The sequence below is a fragment of the Lactuca serriola genome, chromosome 8 (assembly GCF_051521515.1).
Source record: "Lactuca serriola cultivar US96UC23 chromosome 8, Lser_US96UC23_V15, whole genome shotgun sequence".
Lineage (NCBI taxonomy): Eukaryota > Viridiplantae > Streptophyta > Magnoliopsida > Asterales > Asteraceae > Lactuca > Lactuca serriola.
In genome coordinates this window covers 240,047,566-240,063,148 of record NC_136415.1, presented here as the reverse complement: position 1 = coordinate 240,063,148, position 15,583 = coordinate 240,047,566, and the positions used below count along the sequence as shown (strand labels likewise).

The window sequence follows — 15,583 nt, the reverse complement described above, 5'->3', positions numbered from 1 at the left end:
GTATATTCTTCCTCACACTTGAGTTGATTAAATCCATCTACCAAGGTGAGTTCATATCCCCTTGTTTTCGGTTTTACTATGTTTTTGGGGGAGGATACAAGTTGCTTTTGTGTTAGATGTAAGTATTTATACATGTATGTATGTGTTTTCATGTTATATGTTGTGATCATGCTATGAATATATGTTATAACTTCATAAATCTCAAAAGATCTACCAAAACTTGGTGATGTTTGTAAACTAAAACACATTATGTGACTTACTATGAAGTTGAAAGGATTAAACATGTTAAGAAATACTTGAAAACTAAATAAAAACCGTATGAGGGCCCATGTTTGACAAATAAACAAAAAGTGAAGCCTTTATGATAATTCACGGTTTTGAGAGGACCAAAAGAGTCATTTTTAGATAAAAATGGATCTTTATGATATTCACTGTTTTAAAGGGGCCAAAAGTGTTAATTTTCACAAAATTTTCGTCTATTTGGGCCTTCATGGTTTTTCATGGGCCTAAAATGTAAATTGTGGCCTTTATGGACTTAAAATGTCATTTCAATTAAATTTGGGCCGAAAATATCATTTTTATTAAATTTGGGCCAAAATTGTTATTTCCAATATATTTCGGCCAAAAATGTCATTTCCATTAAAATTGGGCCGAAAATGTTCTTTCTATCAAAAGTGGGCTAGAAATGTCATTTTTACCAAAAATGGGCTTTAAATGTAAGTTTCGGTCTTAATGGGCCTAAAGTGTCATTTTTAACAAAAAAAGGGTATATAATGTAAATTCTCGGCTTAATGGGCCAAGAATGTCATTTTCAACAAAAAGTGGGCCTTTTATGTAATTTTAGTGAAAATTGAGCTAAAACAATGCATTATAATAATAAACGGGCTAATTACGTTATTTTCACTTCTATTGGGCCCTGTATACATATTTCATGTTTATTTGGCCTTAGTGACCCATTTACATATTTAGTGGGCCCTATATACACATTTCATGTTTATTAGGCCTAAGTGACCCATTTACATGCTTATTGGACAGGACATACTCATTTCATGTTTGTGGGCCTTATAGGTCCATTGGTTTTCTATTAGGCCTCCCGACACATTTTATGTTAATCAGGCCAATAACGAACAATACTTAACACGTTAATAAAAACAAATGGTATTTATTCACCAATGTTTTGTGATCAAATGCATACTTGAACACATTATTTTAAAACGGTAAGCAATGTGATACACCGTTCGCATAAATTTAGTTAAGATTCTTATGAGACGTTCTTTCATTCGTACCTACCTAGCGTACAACCTTAAGTGATGTAGTTATAACCAAAGTCTCTTGGAGGGAGAGCGTGAGTTTGTGTATAAATCTATACGGGGTTGACAGCCCCGCACCTGAGCTGTTCACTACAGCTAGACTAGGCCAGTCTAGGGTGACAAATGTCTTATCTTAAACAAGTTGACACCTGTAAAACGTCATGACAGACATATCATTCATATCAAGCATGGTTATAACGACTCACAAAGAAATTAACAAACGTTGTACAAATTTACGGAATACATATACAATACTTTTGACACTCGTGCAAGCTATTCATTTCTACGACACTCGGGTCTTAGGGTTTTAAGACCACAATACTTTTACAAGCAGAAAATATCAAATTTTCTGGGAAACTTACATTATATATTACCTTTTACTTACAACAGAAAATATACGAATTTCGGCAATACTCTCTTTATACATTTTAAAACAGAAACACACATACTTTAATACAAGATTTGAAACAAAACTTTCAAATCATTTTTAAAGAAAATATCGGATTTTTCTGGTGCTTACAAAGTGATACAAAACTTTTCATACAAACATGCTTATGAACTCACCAACATTATATATGTTGACATTTTTAAAATAACTTCTATTCTCAAGAAAGCGTTAAGCGGGTTGGTTACCAAGAACACATGTATTTGTTGTATTTTTGTTATCATCATACACTTATTTGTTTGGAATGTAATTTGTAATCCAACACATACTTATGTAAACAATGATGGTTGTATTATTGTATGTGTGATGATGATGTTGTCTTGATTCAATTATTTACACTGTGATGATATGTCACACCCCAAAACCGGAACGACGGAAAACGTTCTGGGGTGGAGGACGTCATGTACAGTATCACAACACAGAATAATAGTAAACAAGCAAACAACATCATCCATTGCATTAATAATATAGTTTAATACAAGTGTGTTTTGTATAGTTTATATGACACCAAAAATGTAAACCAAAATATAAGATGAGTTTTGAAAACGCTCCATCTTCTCAAAAGCTGGAATCGGTACCTGTCTACTAACGACTTGAGAATACAATTTATTTTGAAAGAGTTTGTCAACTTTAAAGCTGGTGAGTTCATAAGTATTTTAGTGTCATTGTTTGCATCAAAATGTTTGTAATAGTGTTTGAAATATGAGTTTGTAAACGTTTGTAGTAAAAGTATGTGAGTGTTTGTAAATGTTTGCAACTCCTAGAAAATCCTATATTTTCTACTAAAACTAGCCTTCTACCAAGGCACGACTGTTTTGTATGTTTGTTTCTTGTAAAAGTGTATAATTTTCTTAAGTGTGACTATCATTATCAAAATATAGTTTATACATTATCGTTTATATGAAATGATCACCAAGTGAATGCAATGGGAAAATGATAAAGTACTATAGTTTGTATGTGGAAACTACCTTAATACTACTTATCTTAAAGCCAATGAATTATAAGATAAGGTGAGATTTGTAACCATACTAATTGACGGCTGTAAAACACAACGATGAAAGACGTCGAAATACATGTGACATTTGTCATCCCTTGGCTTGGTTGGTCGGGGACTATAGCTAATAGTCAAGGTGCGGGATAGTCTGTCCCGTATAGATCTATACACACAATGCCCGCTCTCCCTCCAGGAGACTCTGGTTACTAACATGACAACGGTGGAATCCGCGTCATGTAGAAGTAAATATCATATTCTAATTGTTATGTTGGTGTATGCTCCTTCTGTTTACCTGTAAATGTATATGTAATGTTTCTCATAATAGTATGTTCTCTTAGTTTCTCATCATAGTATAACTGTATAGTTTCTCATAATAGTATGTTCTCTTAGTTTCTCATCATAGTATAGTTGGATAGTTTCTCATAATGGTATGTTCTCTTAGTTTCTCATCATAGTATAGTTGTATAGTTTCTCATAATAGTAAGTATTAACTCATGAATGAACTGACTCTTTGTATGCTTCATTGGTCTAGAAGTAATGAATAGTATAACCCTAACTATACCTATTATAGTTACTAGTAGAATCGAGTGTATGACTGAATGTATTGAACTGAGATAAAAGTCTTTATATCTATACATATATACATAATATATAACTAAGGATCCAACGACACTCGGACAAACAACAGGGTACTCTAAGTCCACAACCAAACAAGAAACATGAAATAAAGTGAGTTGGCAGTCCTAATTCCTTCAATCCTTACTTATGTAACTATATATGTAATAGACATGGTTTTAACAATATAGAAGTTTGAAAGCTATAACAGAAAAGGTTTGATACATAAAAGTGAGTTTAGTAAAGAGTTTAACATGTAAAAGAGTTTGACAAGAGTTTGGAGTTATTTGTTTAGTAAAACAGTTTGAAAGTATAGTAAATCCATATGTTTAATAGTTATTAATCACATGCGATTGATATAATAACAATGATATTCAACTTGTATTCCAGCCCCCCCCCCCCCATAAAAGCATTTAAAATCATTTAAAAGGTTGATTAAGGGGTATGAACTCACCTGTAGTGAGTAATGTGACTGTAAGATCGGTTTAGGAAGTTGAGTGTCAATTGCGGATTTGAGCACAAACGGATCCTATTAACCATATAACGACATATATGTGTATACAATTAGTGCTTGTAACAACTAATTGTTGAATTACGACCACCTTAGCGACTAGTAAACACTTATATCGAAGTGTTACAACCATATATGATTGTATATAAGGGGTATTTGGTTATACAAGGGAGTGTATGGTCAAAATACACCATATGAGTGTGTGTGCGGCCGCACACTCCCCATAAATTGTGTCAAAACGTATTTTGAGGCCTTAGGACTCATCTAGGAAGGTTTCTTACTTCATGCTCTAGCTTTATATGGAGTTCATTGCTATTTTTGGACCAAAAAGGGTGTGTATGGTTGCACATGGTGTGTGTGGCCGTACACACCTGAAGATCATGAGAAATGGTGTTTTTCAGGTATATCTTCAAGTTTTCTTGGCCTAAAACAAGTTATAACAAGTATATACACGTTATAGAGGCTTGAAAATGATGATTGGGGTCCAAAACTTAGTGTGTGTTCTTGGTGTTTTTGAGGATCTAACACCAAAAAGGTGTTTTCATGGATCAAATCAAAGGGGAAGGCTAGTTAAGGTCATGTAATAGCAAATCACGGGATGAATCACTTACTTTTTTTAAGATTGGAGTGAAAAGTTGGATGATACTTGAGAGGATTTCGAGTTCTAGCCTTGAAGAAGTCAGAAAAGTGTTCAAAATGACTAAGTGTGGTATATATAGGTGGGAGTGTATGGCTGGGATAGGTGTGCAGCCGCACACACCTATGTGTGGCCGTACACTCAAGTGTACGGCCGCACACTCCATGTCTTGGAGTGTTTGGCCCGAGTTTTCTTGATATGCATCGTGTTATCGCATTTCTAGGCTCCTACCTTGATTGTAACATCCATAAATTTTACGCCAAATTTAAACTTTTTCAAACATAATTAAAAACCAAATAGCATTGTTTACAAAATATTTTCAAATCATTTTCCATCAGAGTGTCCCAATAATCATAACATAAGGATGAGGAGCATTACGGTCACGCCTTCGCCTTTCCATGATCTCCTAAAGTACATGAAACAATAAACTGAAAACTGTAAGCCCGAAGGATTAGTGAGCTACCCCCAGAATACCAATACCACACTGACAATACCATATCAGTAATAATCAATCAATCAACATGTATACTGGGTCATCGGCCTGACTGGACCGCCCGACCGGGCCTACAATCTGTCTGAATCTATCCCGAGCCTTCGGCATGACTGGTCTGCTACGTGGGCCTATTGTCTCCCCGGACCGCTCATAGGGTATGTTGGCCTTCAGCACAAAGCAGGACCACCTCAACCCAACCACAAGCAAATAACCATGTGCGCATACTATCATATACATGCATATACAAACATCAAACACATCTGTCACACTGATCATCTATCACATAATTCTCCTATAACTAGAGTACCGACCTAGCAGGTCACTAACATACCAATCCCTGTGGATCATAAGAGCATAACATACTGTCTACCCTGATTCTGATCTAACAGATCATAACCACATGTAGCATACCATAACAATAACAACTAAAGGGTCGGCCTTGGTGCCGTAGACCTTATCTATATAGTGAGCATAACTCACCTCGCAGATGTCAACACGAAGGGTAAACTCCAACTCTAGGATCACTTGAAACAGGCTCCACCACCAATTATCATAGTACATCATACTCATAAGTCCTTAACCTGATAAGGTACTCCATAACCCACTAGTCAACCCTTGTTCAAAGTCAAAGTCCTAAGTCAAGGTCAACAGTCCATGTTGACCTTAACTTGCCGAGTACCCTTGGCTACTCGCCGAGTTCCCTGAAGTACATTCCAACTCGTCGAGTCATCGGAGTGACTGGTCGAGCTCCTTTGATTTTTGATCAAACATTAAGGCCACCCGTCGAGTTCCCTCCTTGCAACTCGATGGATACACACTCATACATATCCAAGAGAAAACTCATCCGACTTGCCGAGTTGTTCTTCAACTCGTCGAGTTTATGGCAAACTTCATCGGACTCACCGAGTTGTTCATCCAACTCGTCGAGCTCACGACCATCTTCATGTGACTCGCCGAGTCAACCTGGTGACTAGCCAAGTCCATTCAATCCTTTTTCCAAACAGACTAGTTTTGAGCCATGCAATGGCTCCAACTCATAGATCCAAGCTTCTAGGGCATGCTTATCACGTAAAGTTGCAAACTTTACGTGCATGCATGGCTATAAAGTCTCTAAATGCCTAATTTAAGTTCTTAATGGAACTTTATGCTAAAGAGGGACCTTAATCACAACCAAGACTGTGACTTTATGCTTCTATAATCCAAGGAGGGTCCATATCTGAAGTTACAACTTCAGATCTTCCCCATAGCTCATCATACCAACTTGAAAATCCATAAAAGCCCTAGAAACTCAACAAAAGGGAAAAGGGGAAGTAAGGATGGCACTTTGATACCTCCAAAGGATGCTAGCTGAGCTAAATCCTACTTCCCACTCCTTCCTTGCTTCAATTTCCTTTGCACTCTTAGCTTCTTCCTCCAAGATTCTCTTTTCCAAGCTTTAAACACCACACCAAGGCACACACACACGAATTAGGGTTTTAAGGGTCTCTCAAAGACTGGAAAAAGGCCAAAGGAGGCTAAGGCTCCTTTTAATAGAGGTGCAAACCCCGGGATTTAGGGTTTCCACTGCTAGCTCCTACTCGCCGAGTCCCAACCTGGACTCGTCGAGTAGGTCACTTAAAACGCGATCTCATCCAATTGCTACTCGACGAGTAGGTCAACCGACTCTTCGAGTAGAGCTTAACCCAATAAATCTTATTTAAGCAATACCTGAGAATCGGGCGTTACAACTCTCCCCCACTTGAACTAGACTTCGTCCTCGAAGTCCGATGGAATAAACAATGTCGGGTAATGCTCGCGCATCTCCGCCTCCGGCTCCTATATCCACTCGGATCCCTTCTGATGTTCCCATTGTACCTTTACTAAAGGTATTTCCTTGAAGTGAGAAGAGCATGTGCTAGTTACAAGGTAGATTTGGATGGTAGGGTTTGTTCTTGTAGATTATGGGATTTGTCTGGAATCCCTTGTGTCGATGCCATAGCCATTAATTATATCCATCAAACTCCAGATGGATATATTAGTGACTACTTTTCAGTGAATAAATTCAAGGAATGCTACTCAACAAACATCAGTCCTGTGAATGGGAGTAATATGTGGCCTCTAACTGGATACAACAAGCCTTTGCCACTTGTTGGTAGGAAAATGCCTGGTAGGCCCAGAACCAAAAGAAGGAGGCATGCAAGTGAGAAAGAGAGTAAGTTTAGTTCCACTTCAAGGGTGAAACCCCTAAGGACAGTGAGATGTGCTAAATGTCTTGAGTATGAGCATAATAAAAAAGGCTGCAAGAATGAAAAAATGGTACCAGTTCCTATGCCACCAAAGAAGATTGGGAGGCCTAGGAAATGTGATGTAGCTGGATCCAATCCACATGTTTCTGTACCCACTCAATCTAGTCAACAAGCAAGTCAACATGGCAGTCAACCACTTGTGACATCAACTGTAACCACTCAACCTAGTCAACAAGCAAGTCAGCAGGGCAGTCTGCATGCTTCAAGTTCTAACACTGGCAATAAAATGAGGAAATTAGGTTTAAGAGGCGCAAGTTTCAGAGTTGGTGACATTTCAAGTGAAGTAACTCTCCTAGATGTTAGAAAGAAGAAATTGGCTGTAAGAAGGCCAAATAGGAAGTCAACAACCAAATTTCAGGATGAAGTCAACAACCAGGTTCCAAATGAGGTTGCTCAAGCTGTTGCTCTTAATGATGTTCCTTTGGTGAATGAGATGATAGAAGAGGAAGAAACTAAGGTGTCAGTGAAGGTGCCAGAGCCAATTTTTAAAGAAGTTCATTTGGTCAATAACCAAGTTCTAGTTGTTAATGATATTCCAAATAATGTTGCTCAACTTCCTGCTATTAATGATGTTCCTTTGGTGAATGAGGTGATACAAGAGGAAGATGGCATTATGGTGATAGAAGAAGAAGTAGTTGATGTTCCAGTAAAGGTTGCCCAAGATCTAAAACAAAGTCTTGATGAAGTTGGAGATGCAATTGATCAAATTCTTGGTTCTGGAAATGCATCAGATGCATCTGACGTTCCATTGGTGAATGAAGGTGGTGTAGAACCTGAATTCACTAAAGGACATGCATCATATGTTCTCCCAGATAAAATGAAGATAAGTGTTGAAGACATAGCAAATTTAGTTGAAGCAGGATATTCCATGGCTAAAATTGAAAGCATGGGGTGGTTGGAAATTGAACTTGATGACACTCCACCAATTGAGATGGTAATTTATTAACCTTGTAACTTTAAATATATGTTATTTATTAACCTTGTTATTTCTTGCATCAGGACTTAAATGAGGATAATGGTGAGCTGATGGTGATGTGATTGAAGGTGAAGGTGTTGAAAATAAAGATAATGGTGATGTGATTGAAGGTGAAGGTGTTAATCATGGGAATGAGGCTGATGGTGATGTTCTAAATAATGAGGTTGCTGATGATGGGAATGTGGTTGATGATGAAGGTAATCTGATAGTGCCTAAGACAAGGAAAAGAAAGCCATCAGAGAGGATCACTAAACTGAAGCTTAAAAAGGCAGTTTTTGATAAAGATGGGGGTGGTTCCACATGTTCAAATCCAGTGAATCTGGAGTAGTTAGTTATGTATATGGGGGATTTAGGTGGGAATGGTATACTTGGGCATTTGCACAAGAAGCCCTTTTTGGTACATTTTGTACATGTTAGTTTATACACCCACTAAGTGCACCTTTCATCTAGTTGTTTTCATGTACCTTTTGGGTTGACTTTTTGGGATATATTTTTGGCAATTTGGTACAAATGGATGGATGGTACATGTTAGTTGATCTTTTGTAATCTTTTGTATTGGTACATGAATATGATGTAATGAATCCCCGCATTATGGTTATAATATGTTTGTTATGTTTGTTATTTTATATTATGTTTTTTTATCCATACCATTGGCATATAGCAATTTAATGCATATTATGAACCATTCACAGATAATTTAATCCATACCATCCCCTCATACCATTGTACTTTACCATTTAGCAACTTAATGCATATTATGAACCATATGTTTGTTATGTTTACCATTTACATTTCACAGATAATTTGTATTTTACCATTTCACTGCATTGTACCATTTCATTGTACTTTACCATTTCACAACATTGTACCATTTCATAATTGTAGTTTACCATTTGCATTTCACAAATAATTTGTATGATCCATACCATTGGCATATATATATATATATATATATATATATATATATATATATATATATATATTATGTATCATTTGTAACTACAATTAGCCAATTTTAGCATTGTACTTTACCATTTAGCAATTTAATGTATATTATTAACAATAATTTGTAAGACCATTTACCCTTTAGCAATTTAATCTTCATCCAAAACAATAGTTACTAGCCAACTTCAGCATTGTACTTCCATTTGCAACTAAAATCAATCCAAATATTCTACCAAAAGCCAAGTCAACCCAAACATTCTACCAAAAGCCAATCCAAAATGATTTACATCTTCAAAACAACTATTGTCACCATTACAAAAATAAGAACCAAATGACCTACAATTATTTCTACCAAAGTCTTCAACTGTTCATGCCCCTGCCCCTGCCCCAACTTCTGCTTTGTGTGAGTTGGGTCGATAATGTGGCCATCTTCTTTATTGTACCATTTGAAAAAACCACAGTCCTCTTCTTCCACCTAGAAAAAACAATAATTTGTATGAATTACATACAAATTAAGGCAAATTTACAAATTAGGGCAAATTGTTTCAAGGTTTCTCAAGGTTTCTTCATTGTACCATTTCAAGGTTTCTCAAGAAATTTACAAATTAGGGCAAATTGTTTACCTTGTAATTAGGGCACCCGTAAAACTTCTTTCCATAGTTCTCAGGTGTTCGAGCAACAGATACCTTGCACACATCTCCACAGCCACATCTAACTATTCTTTTCTTTCTCAATGTTGGACCACCTTGGAAGCTTGATTTGGCAGACGAAGTCGACATTTTACAGATACTTAGGGTAGAAGACGGGGGAGAGAATAGAAGACAGGGGAGGGAAAGACTTTGGATCGATGTTAACAGAAGACGATTATGTTTGGGGGTTAAAAAGGTGGATGTAACCGGTTGGTTAAGGGGAACCGGTAAAAAACATTGAAATGAAACATGAGGGGCAAATGTTAGGCATCTATGGCAAAAAAATCGATTTTAGGCATATCCAGTTTTTTTATGTAAATTTGGGGGCTTTTATGACAAAAACCCTATATATATATATATATATATATATATATATATATATATATATATATATATACCCTTAAGGGTATATAAACTTAAATACCCAAACTCACTATATTACATCGTTTTGTATCATATATAGACATTGTAATTGTCTAATGTTCTTATAATTCAACTTCTAACTTGAATTACTTCAAAGATTTTTATAAATTTTATATTTATCTTCCTCTTACATAATTGTCATTTTCAATAATAATATATATAACCTGGTAAGTGTTCGACAAAAAGATGTGATGTAAGAGGAGGATAATATTGAAAATTTAAAAATATTGAATATAAATCAAGTTAAGGATTAAAGTTTAACAATGTTATAATGAATATATTAAATAAAACGACGTATTATTATGAGTTTGAGTATCTAAGCTTATATACCCTTAAGGGTATATTCACTTTTCCCATATATAATGTGAAATTAATATTAATTTAAAGTAAATCTTCAGGTATATATATATATATATATATATATATATATATATATATATATATATATATATATATATATATATATATATATATAATATCTTTATATTCCACCCACCAAATATATACGAAATCAAAAACCAAAAATAAAAATATGTCAACAATAACTAACCAATCACAACTCAATATGAAAAAAAATGCATTCGGCGAGATGAATTTCAACATTCAAAGTCAACTCCTTTGAAACAAGGTACCCTTGCAGTATTGTCTTTGAAAAACATAAACCAAATGATCACGCAATTCACGACAATTAGTCAAATTCACACACTGCGCATCGTTTATATACCAGTGCTTCTTCCATATTCATCTTACACCTGCAAACCCATTACCTAATTCCCACTTTTTCAGTGGTGCACCCGAGCCAGAACCATGTCCGATCGACATGACGACGACGATTCACCCTTTTGGCCTCGTGGGAACTCAACCAATGTTAATAGTAGGATCTTGCTCATTGCTATTATATCCTTATCTTTTGTTGTGGTCGTCGTAACCATGTTGCATGTATACGCAAGGTACATACTCCGCCGCCAAGCCCGCCAACGAGCCGCTTTCCGAGGTATCGGAATCGTGGCTCATATCCAGTCCGAAGAGCCACCGAAAAGAGGTCTTGAACCCACTGTTATCTCTTCCCTCCCTATACTCATGTATAAGGACATCGATCACAATCCGGACCATTCAAGTGTGAGCCCTGAATGCGCTGTTTGTTTAAGCACGTTCGAGGGTGGCCAGATGATTAGGGTTTTACCAAACTGTAATCACCATTTTCATGCTGACTGCATTGATAAATGGTTAAGCTCAAGGTCCAGTTGTCCCATTTGTCGTCATGAAGTGGAGCCAGGTGCCTCCATTAATCCCTTACCTCGCGAGCCTAGTACTAGGCTAGGGGTAGCTTCTGCTCCACCTTTAGAACGTATCGGTTCTGTAGTAATTCCTCTCGAAGGGACATCAGATCAAATGGTATCAACCTCGGAAAAAGTCAATGGAACGAATTCGAGATTGAGTTCTTTTCGAAGGATGCTTAGTATGGACAGGTCTTCACGGCGTGCTAATTCATGTACACAAGGAGAAAATGAAGATCTCGAAAGACAGTAAATGGATCGATATTACAGCATATATTGTACGTAAGCAATACTGTTTGTTTTTGTTCATATTTGTATGGATTCATTGAATCTTTGTGTTAATACTACGATATATTACTCCGGCACCTGTGGCCGGAAAACATAAACGTGGAGAAGTTTTGTTTAAAATATTATTTAAGATTACTTTGCGACATAGAGTCGTAGACTTTTATGTGGTTTGATTTGGTAAAACATATAGGGGCGGCAGGTACACGCCACCCATGTGAACCATTGACCTTAATCATCGTCTATAGAATTAGCTTATTCTTTTAAGTTTTAAGTTCGCAGAAAATTTAGGAATTCCAAGTTAGTCCTTCTAATTTTTTCAAAGGACAAACTAACTCAAATTTGATTGCAAATTTCACCACAAATTATAAAAACTACAATAAAGTCCTTTAATATTAGTCTTATAATCGATTTAGTTCTTATATCATTTTTTCATGAATTAAGTCCCAAAACCGATAATCTTATTAATTTAACCATTTTATCAAGTAACTAGATCATCTAACTTTCAAAAATTACATTTTTCGCCCAGATTTCAAAATATATTACAAATTTGTTCCAAAATTTACATTTTGGCTCAGATTTTAAATTTTATTACCAATTTGGTCTCAAATTTACCCTTTTAGCCCAAATTTTAGAATTTTGTTATGAATTCATCGTAACTTTAGTTTTTTAACAACTTTTTTTTTTTCTCAATATTTGGTTTCAAATATGTTTTTTCTTTATAAAATCATATTTATACAAAAAACATATTTTTTATATAAAGACATTTTTTAAAGACCTTTTTTGTATACGGAATACTTATTTAAAAAAGCATTTATTTAGTAAGTACATAAATATATACACATCCGTTTGTATATAAAAAATGTATACAGACATGTATTTTATAAAATAAAATATATACAAACACCTATTTTATTATAAAATTCATTTGTATGCAAACACATATTATATATATATAAACACCTATTTTATAATAAATGCATTTTTATTCAAACATGTTTACATATAAAGTGTATAGAAAAACATATTATATAAAAAATTATTTAAAAACGTTTTTTATAAAAGAAATATATACAAACACAATTTGGTAAAAACAATATAGATACATCTACTTGCATATATATATATATATATATATATATATATATATATACCATCAAATTTAGTATGATTGTATGTGTGATAGCATCTACTATACCAGGAATATCAATGAATCCAATTATCAGAATTGCTCAGGATACCCTTTTTTAGTTTTTAAAGTCTATTTCATAGTTCAAGATCCCTCTTAAGTAGATCTATTTTGCCCAAAATGGTAATGGGCTTGGATTCTGAACTTATAATCAATAATCTGATGAGTGAGTCGATTCTATGATTATAAGTTCATTTCATATTGGACCAAACCAGAATAGGGTTATATAGATTCTCATTGTGAAAAGGTATATATATATATATATATATATATATATATATATATATATATACACGTTTACTATGAAATATGTGTTTGTATAGAAAAAAAGTTTTTATATAAAAAATTTAAGATTTTTTATGTGAAAATATGTTTTTTTGTGTAATTATAATTTTATAAAAAGAAAACATATTCGAAACAAAATTTTGACTATGATGGAACTATGATATATAAATGAGGTCCATTTTACCCTAATCCCTAATGATTATAGCAAATCAAATAAGGATCATGATATAGTTATAAAGACTTGTGTATATGTGACAATTTTGAACATTTAAACTATAAGTAAAAACATAATTAAGTTGCTAACACCATAAACACCTTTATTAGACCAAGTTAGGCCATTAACCTCCTTAGTGGACCCCTTTGGGGCGTAAACACTCTAATAAACAAAAGCTAGGCCATGAACACATCCCTAGATAGTGTGTTGGGCATAAACTACTCCAAGATGTGATGTAGGGGTGTAAACTACTTCATGGTTTGATATTAGGACGTAAACTACTCCATGATGTGATGTAGGGGCGTAAACTACTCCATGATGTGATGTAAGGGTGTAAACTACTTCATGATGGGATGTTAGGGGGTAAACACCTTAATGAATCATATTAGGAACGTAAACACCTTTACTTGCTACAATACTTGGATATTTTAAGGTGTTTACGGATGGTGAGTTGTTTTTTGCCATTTTCCCATGCAAATCCTAGTAAAACATGTGTTAGCCATATATAGCAAAGCTTTATCCATCACCAATCCAAGCAAGTGTCAAGTCACTCCCTTATCCTTATGATAAACGTAAACACCACTCCTCAATTCACTAAACTCATTTTCATTCACTGAGAAGTTTGTGAACTCTCTCAAGAACTCAAGCCAAGTTCCAGAAACCTTATTTCTTCATCAACTCTTCTAATCTTTGTAAGTATTTCGTGCCTAGTAGAAATTCTACACATTACTTGTTGAAATTCTTCCTAATCACACATAAATCTATGTGTTAACAACCTTAGGGTATCAAAGTCTCCAAGAAGTTCATTAAACACTCTAAGTGTTCTAGGCTCTAAACTTTCACCTCATCACTTCCACTACACCTTTTCTCTAACCAAGGTGAGCTTCATACCCCACTCTTTTCAAGTTTTCATTCTTTTAGGGGGGAATACAAGTCAAATTTTGTCTAAATCCTTGGATAATTGCATGTATTTCTATGTTTAGGTGTTTATGTGTGTTGAAATGATATTATTTCATGTTAATACTTCATAAGCTTGAGATTTTACAAAATCTCATGATATTAGGACTAAGTTATATTTGTATAGATCTACACATTTTGTATCATATTAAACATAAAACTAAGTTACTAGGTAAAAATATGATGAGTTACACCAAAGATGGTAATTTGTGGTTAAAAATACTTTTACCACTAAAACTTGTGCAAACATTGATACATATTAAATTTTCATGGATTTATATGATATTTTGGTAGAACTAGTGACAATATTTTGGTCACAACAAAAAGAATATTTTGTTTGCAAAGATCTCCATAAAATTTTTGGGTATGTCAAAACACCTTACAAAACTTTGCTATTTTTCTAAAAATAAAGGTTGCTAGTAAAACCATCATGATATGTTGATACCATTTCAAGGGTTTTAAACTCAAAACATTATGTTATATTCATAAACTTTGCAAGTTGACAAACTATTATTGATTATTTATAATTTTCAATACAAATAATTTTATTAAGAAGATTTACAAAACATAGTTTTTATGACGGAAATATTTGTATGTCATAAACTGTCCATCATTAGACTTTCGGAAATACAAGTAATAAGCTATATGTCATAAAGTAGTAAAATGTGTGTCATAAAGTCGTAGTCATAAATTTGATGAGTTTTGGCCATATGAACATTCCTATGTGCACATGCAAACCCTAATGCTTGGATCTAGGTTTCTCTAATTAAACATGCATTGAATCCAAGACTTCTAATGGCTAATAGAGTATAATAACATTATGAAATCAGAATTAGAAGCTTACCTTGAATCACTTGCTTGATCTTCTTGTCCTTGGAGCTTTAGAGTCACAATTGTCACTCCTCTAATGGCTTACAAACACCAACTAGCAAGAGGATGATTTGAGAGAGAGGAGAGGGGATCAAAATTGGACAGGGTTTCTTTCTAAAGCACAAGTGCGGATTTTCCTTGACCCCTAGGGTCTATTTATACTTGTAAGGCTCCTAGGGTTTC

At 34.6% G+C, this 15,583-nt stretch overlaps 1 protein-coding gene across 1 annotated transcript; it reads left to right on the top strand.

Moving 5' to 3' along the window:
- The first annotated feature begins 11,034 nt into the window (after positions 1-11,034).
- LOC145068704 (E3 ubiquitin-protein ligase ATL41-like) lies at positions 11,035-12,008 on the top strand. The gene has a single exon (XM_079015705.1). It carries the CDS (start codon positions 11,131-11,133, stop codon positions 11,851-11,853), a length of 723 nt encoding a protein of 240 aa, XP_078871831.1. The 5' UTR covers positions 11,035-11,130; the 3' UTR covers positions 11,854-12,008.
- The last annotated feature ends 3,575 nt before the right edge of the window (positions 12,009-15,583 follow it).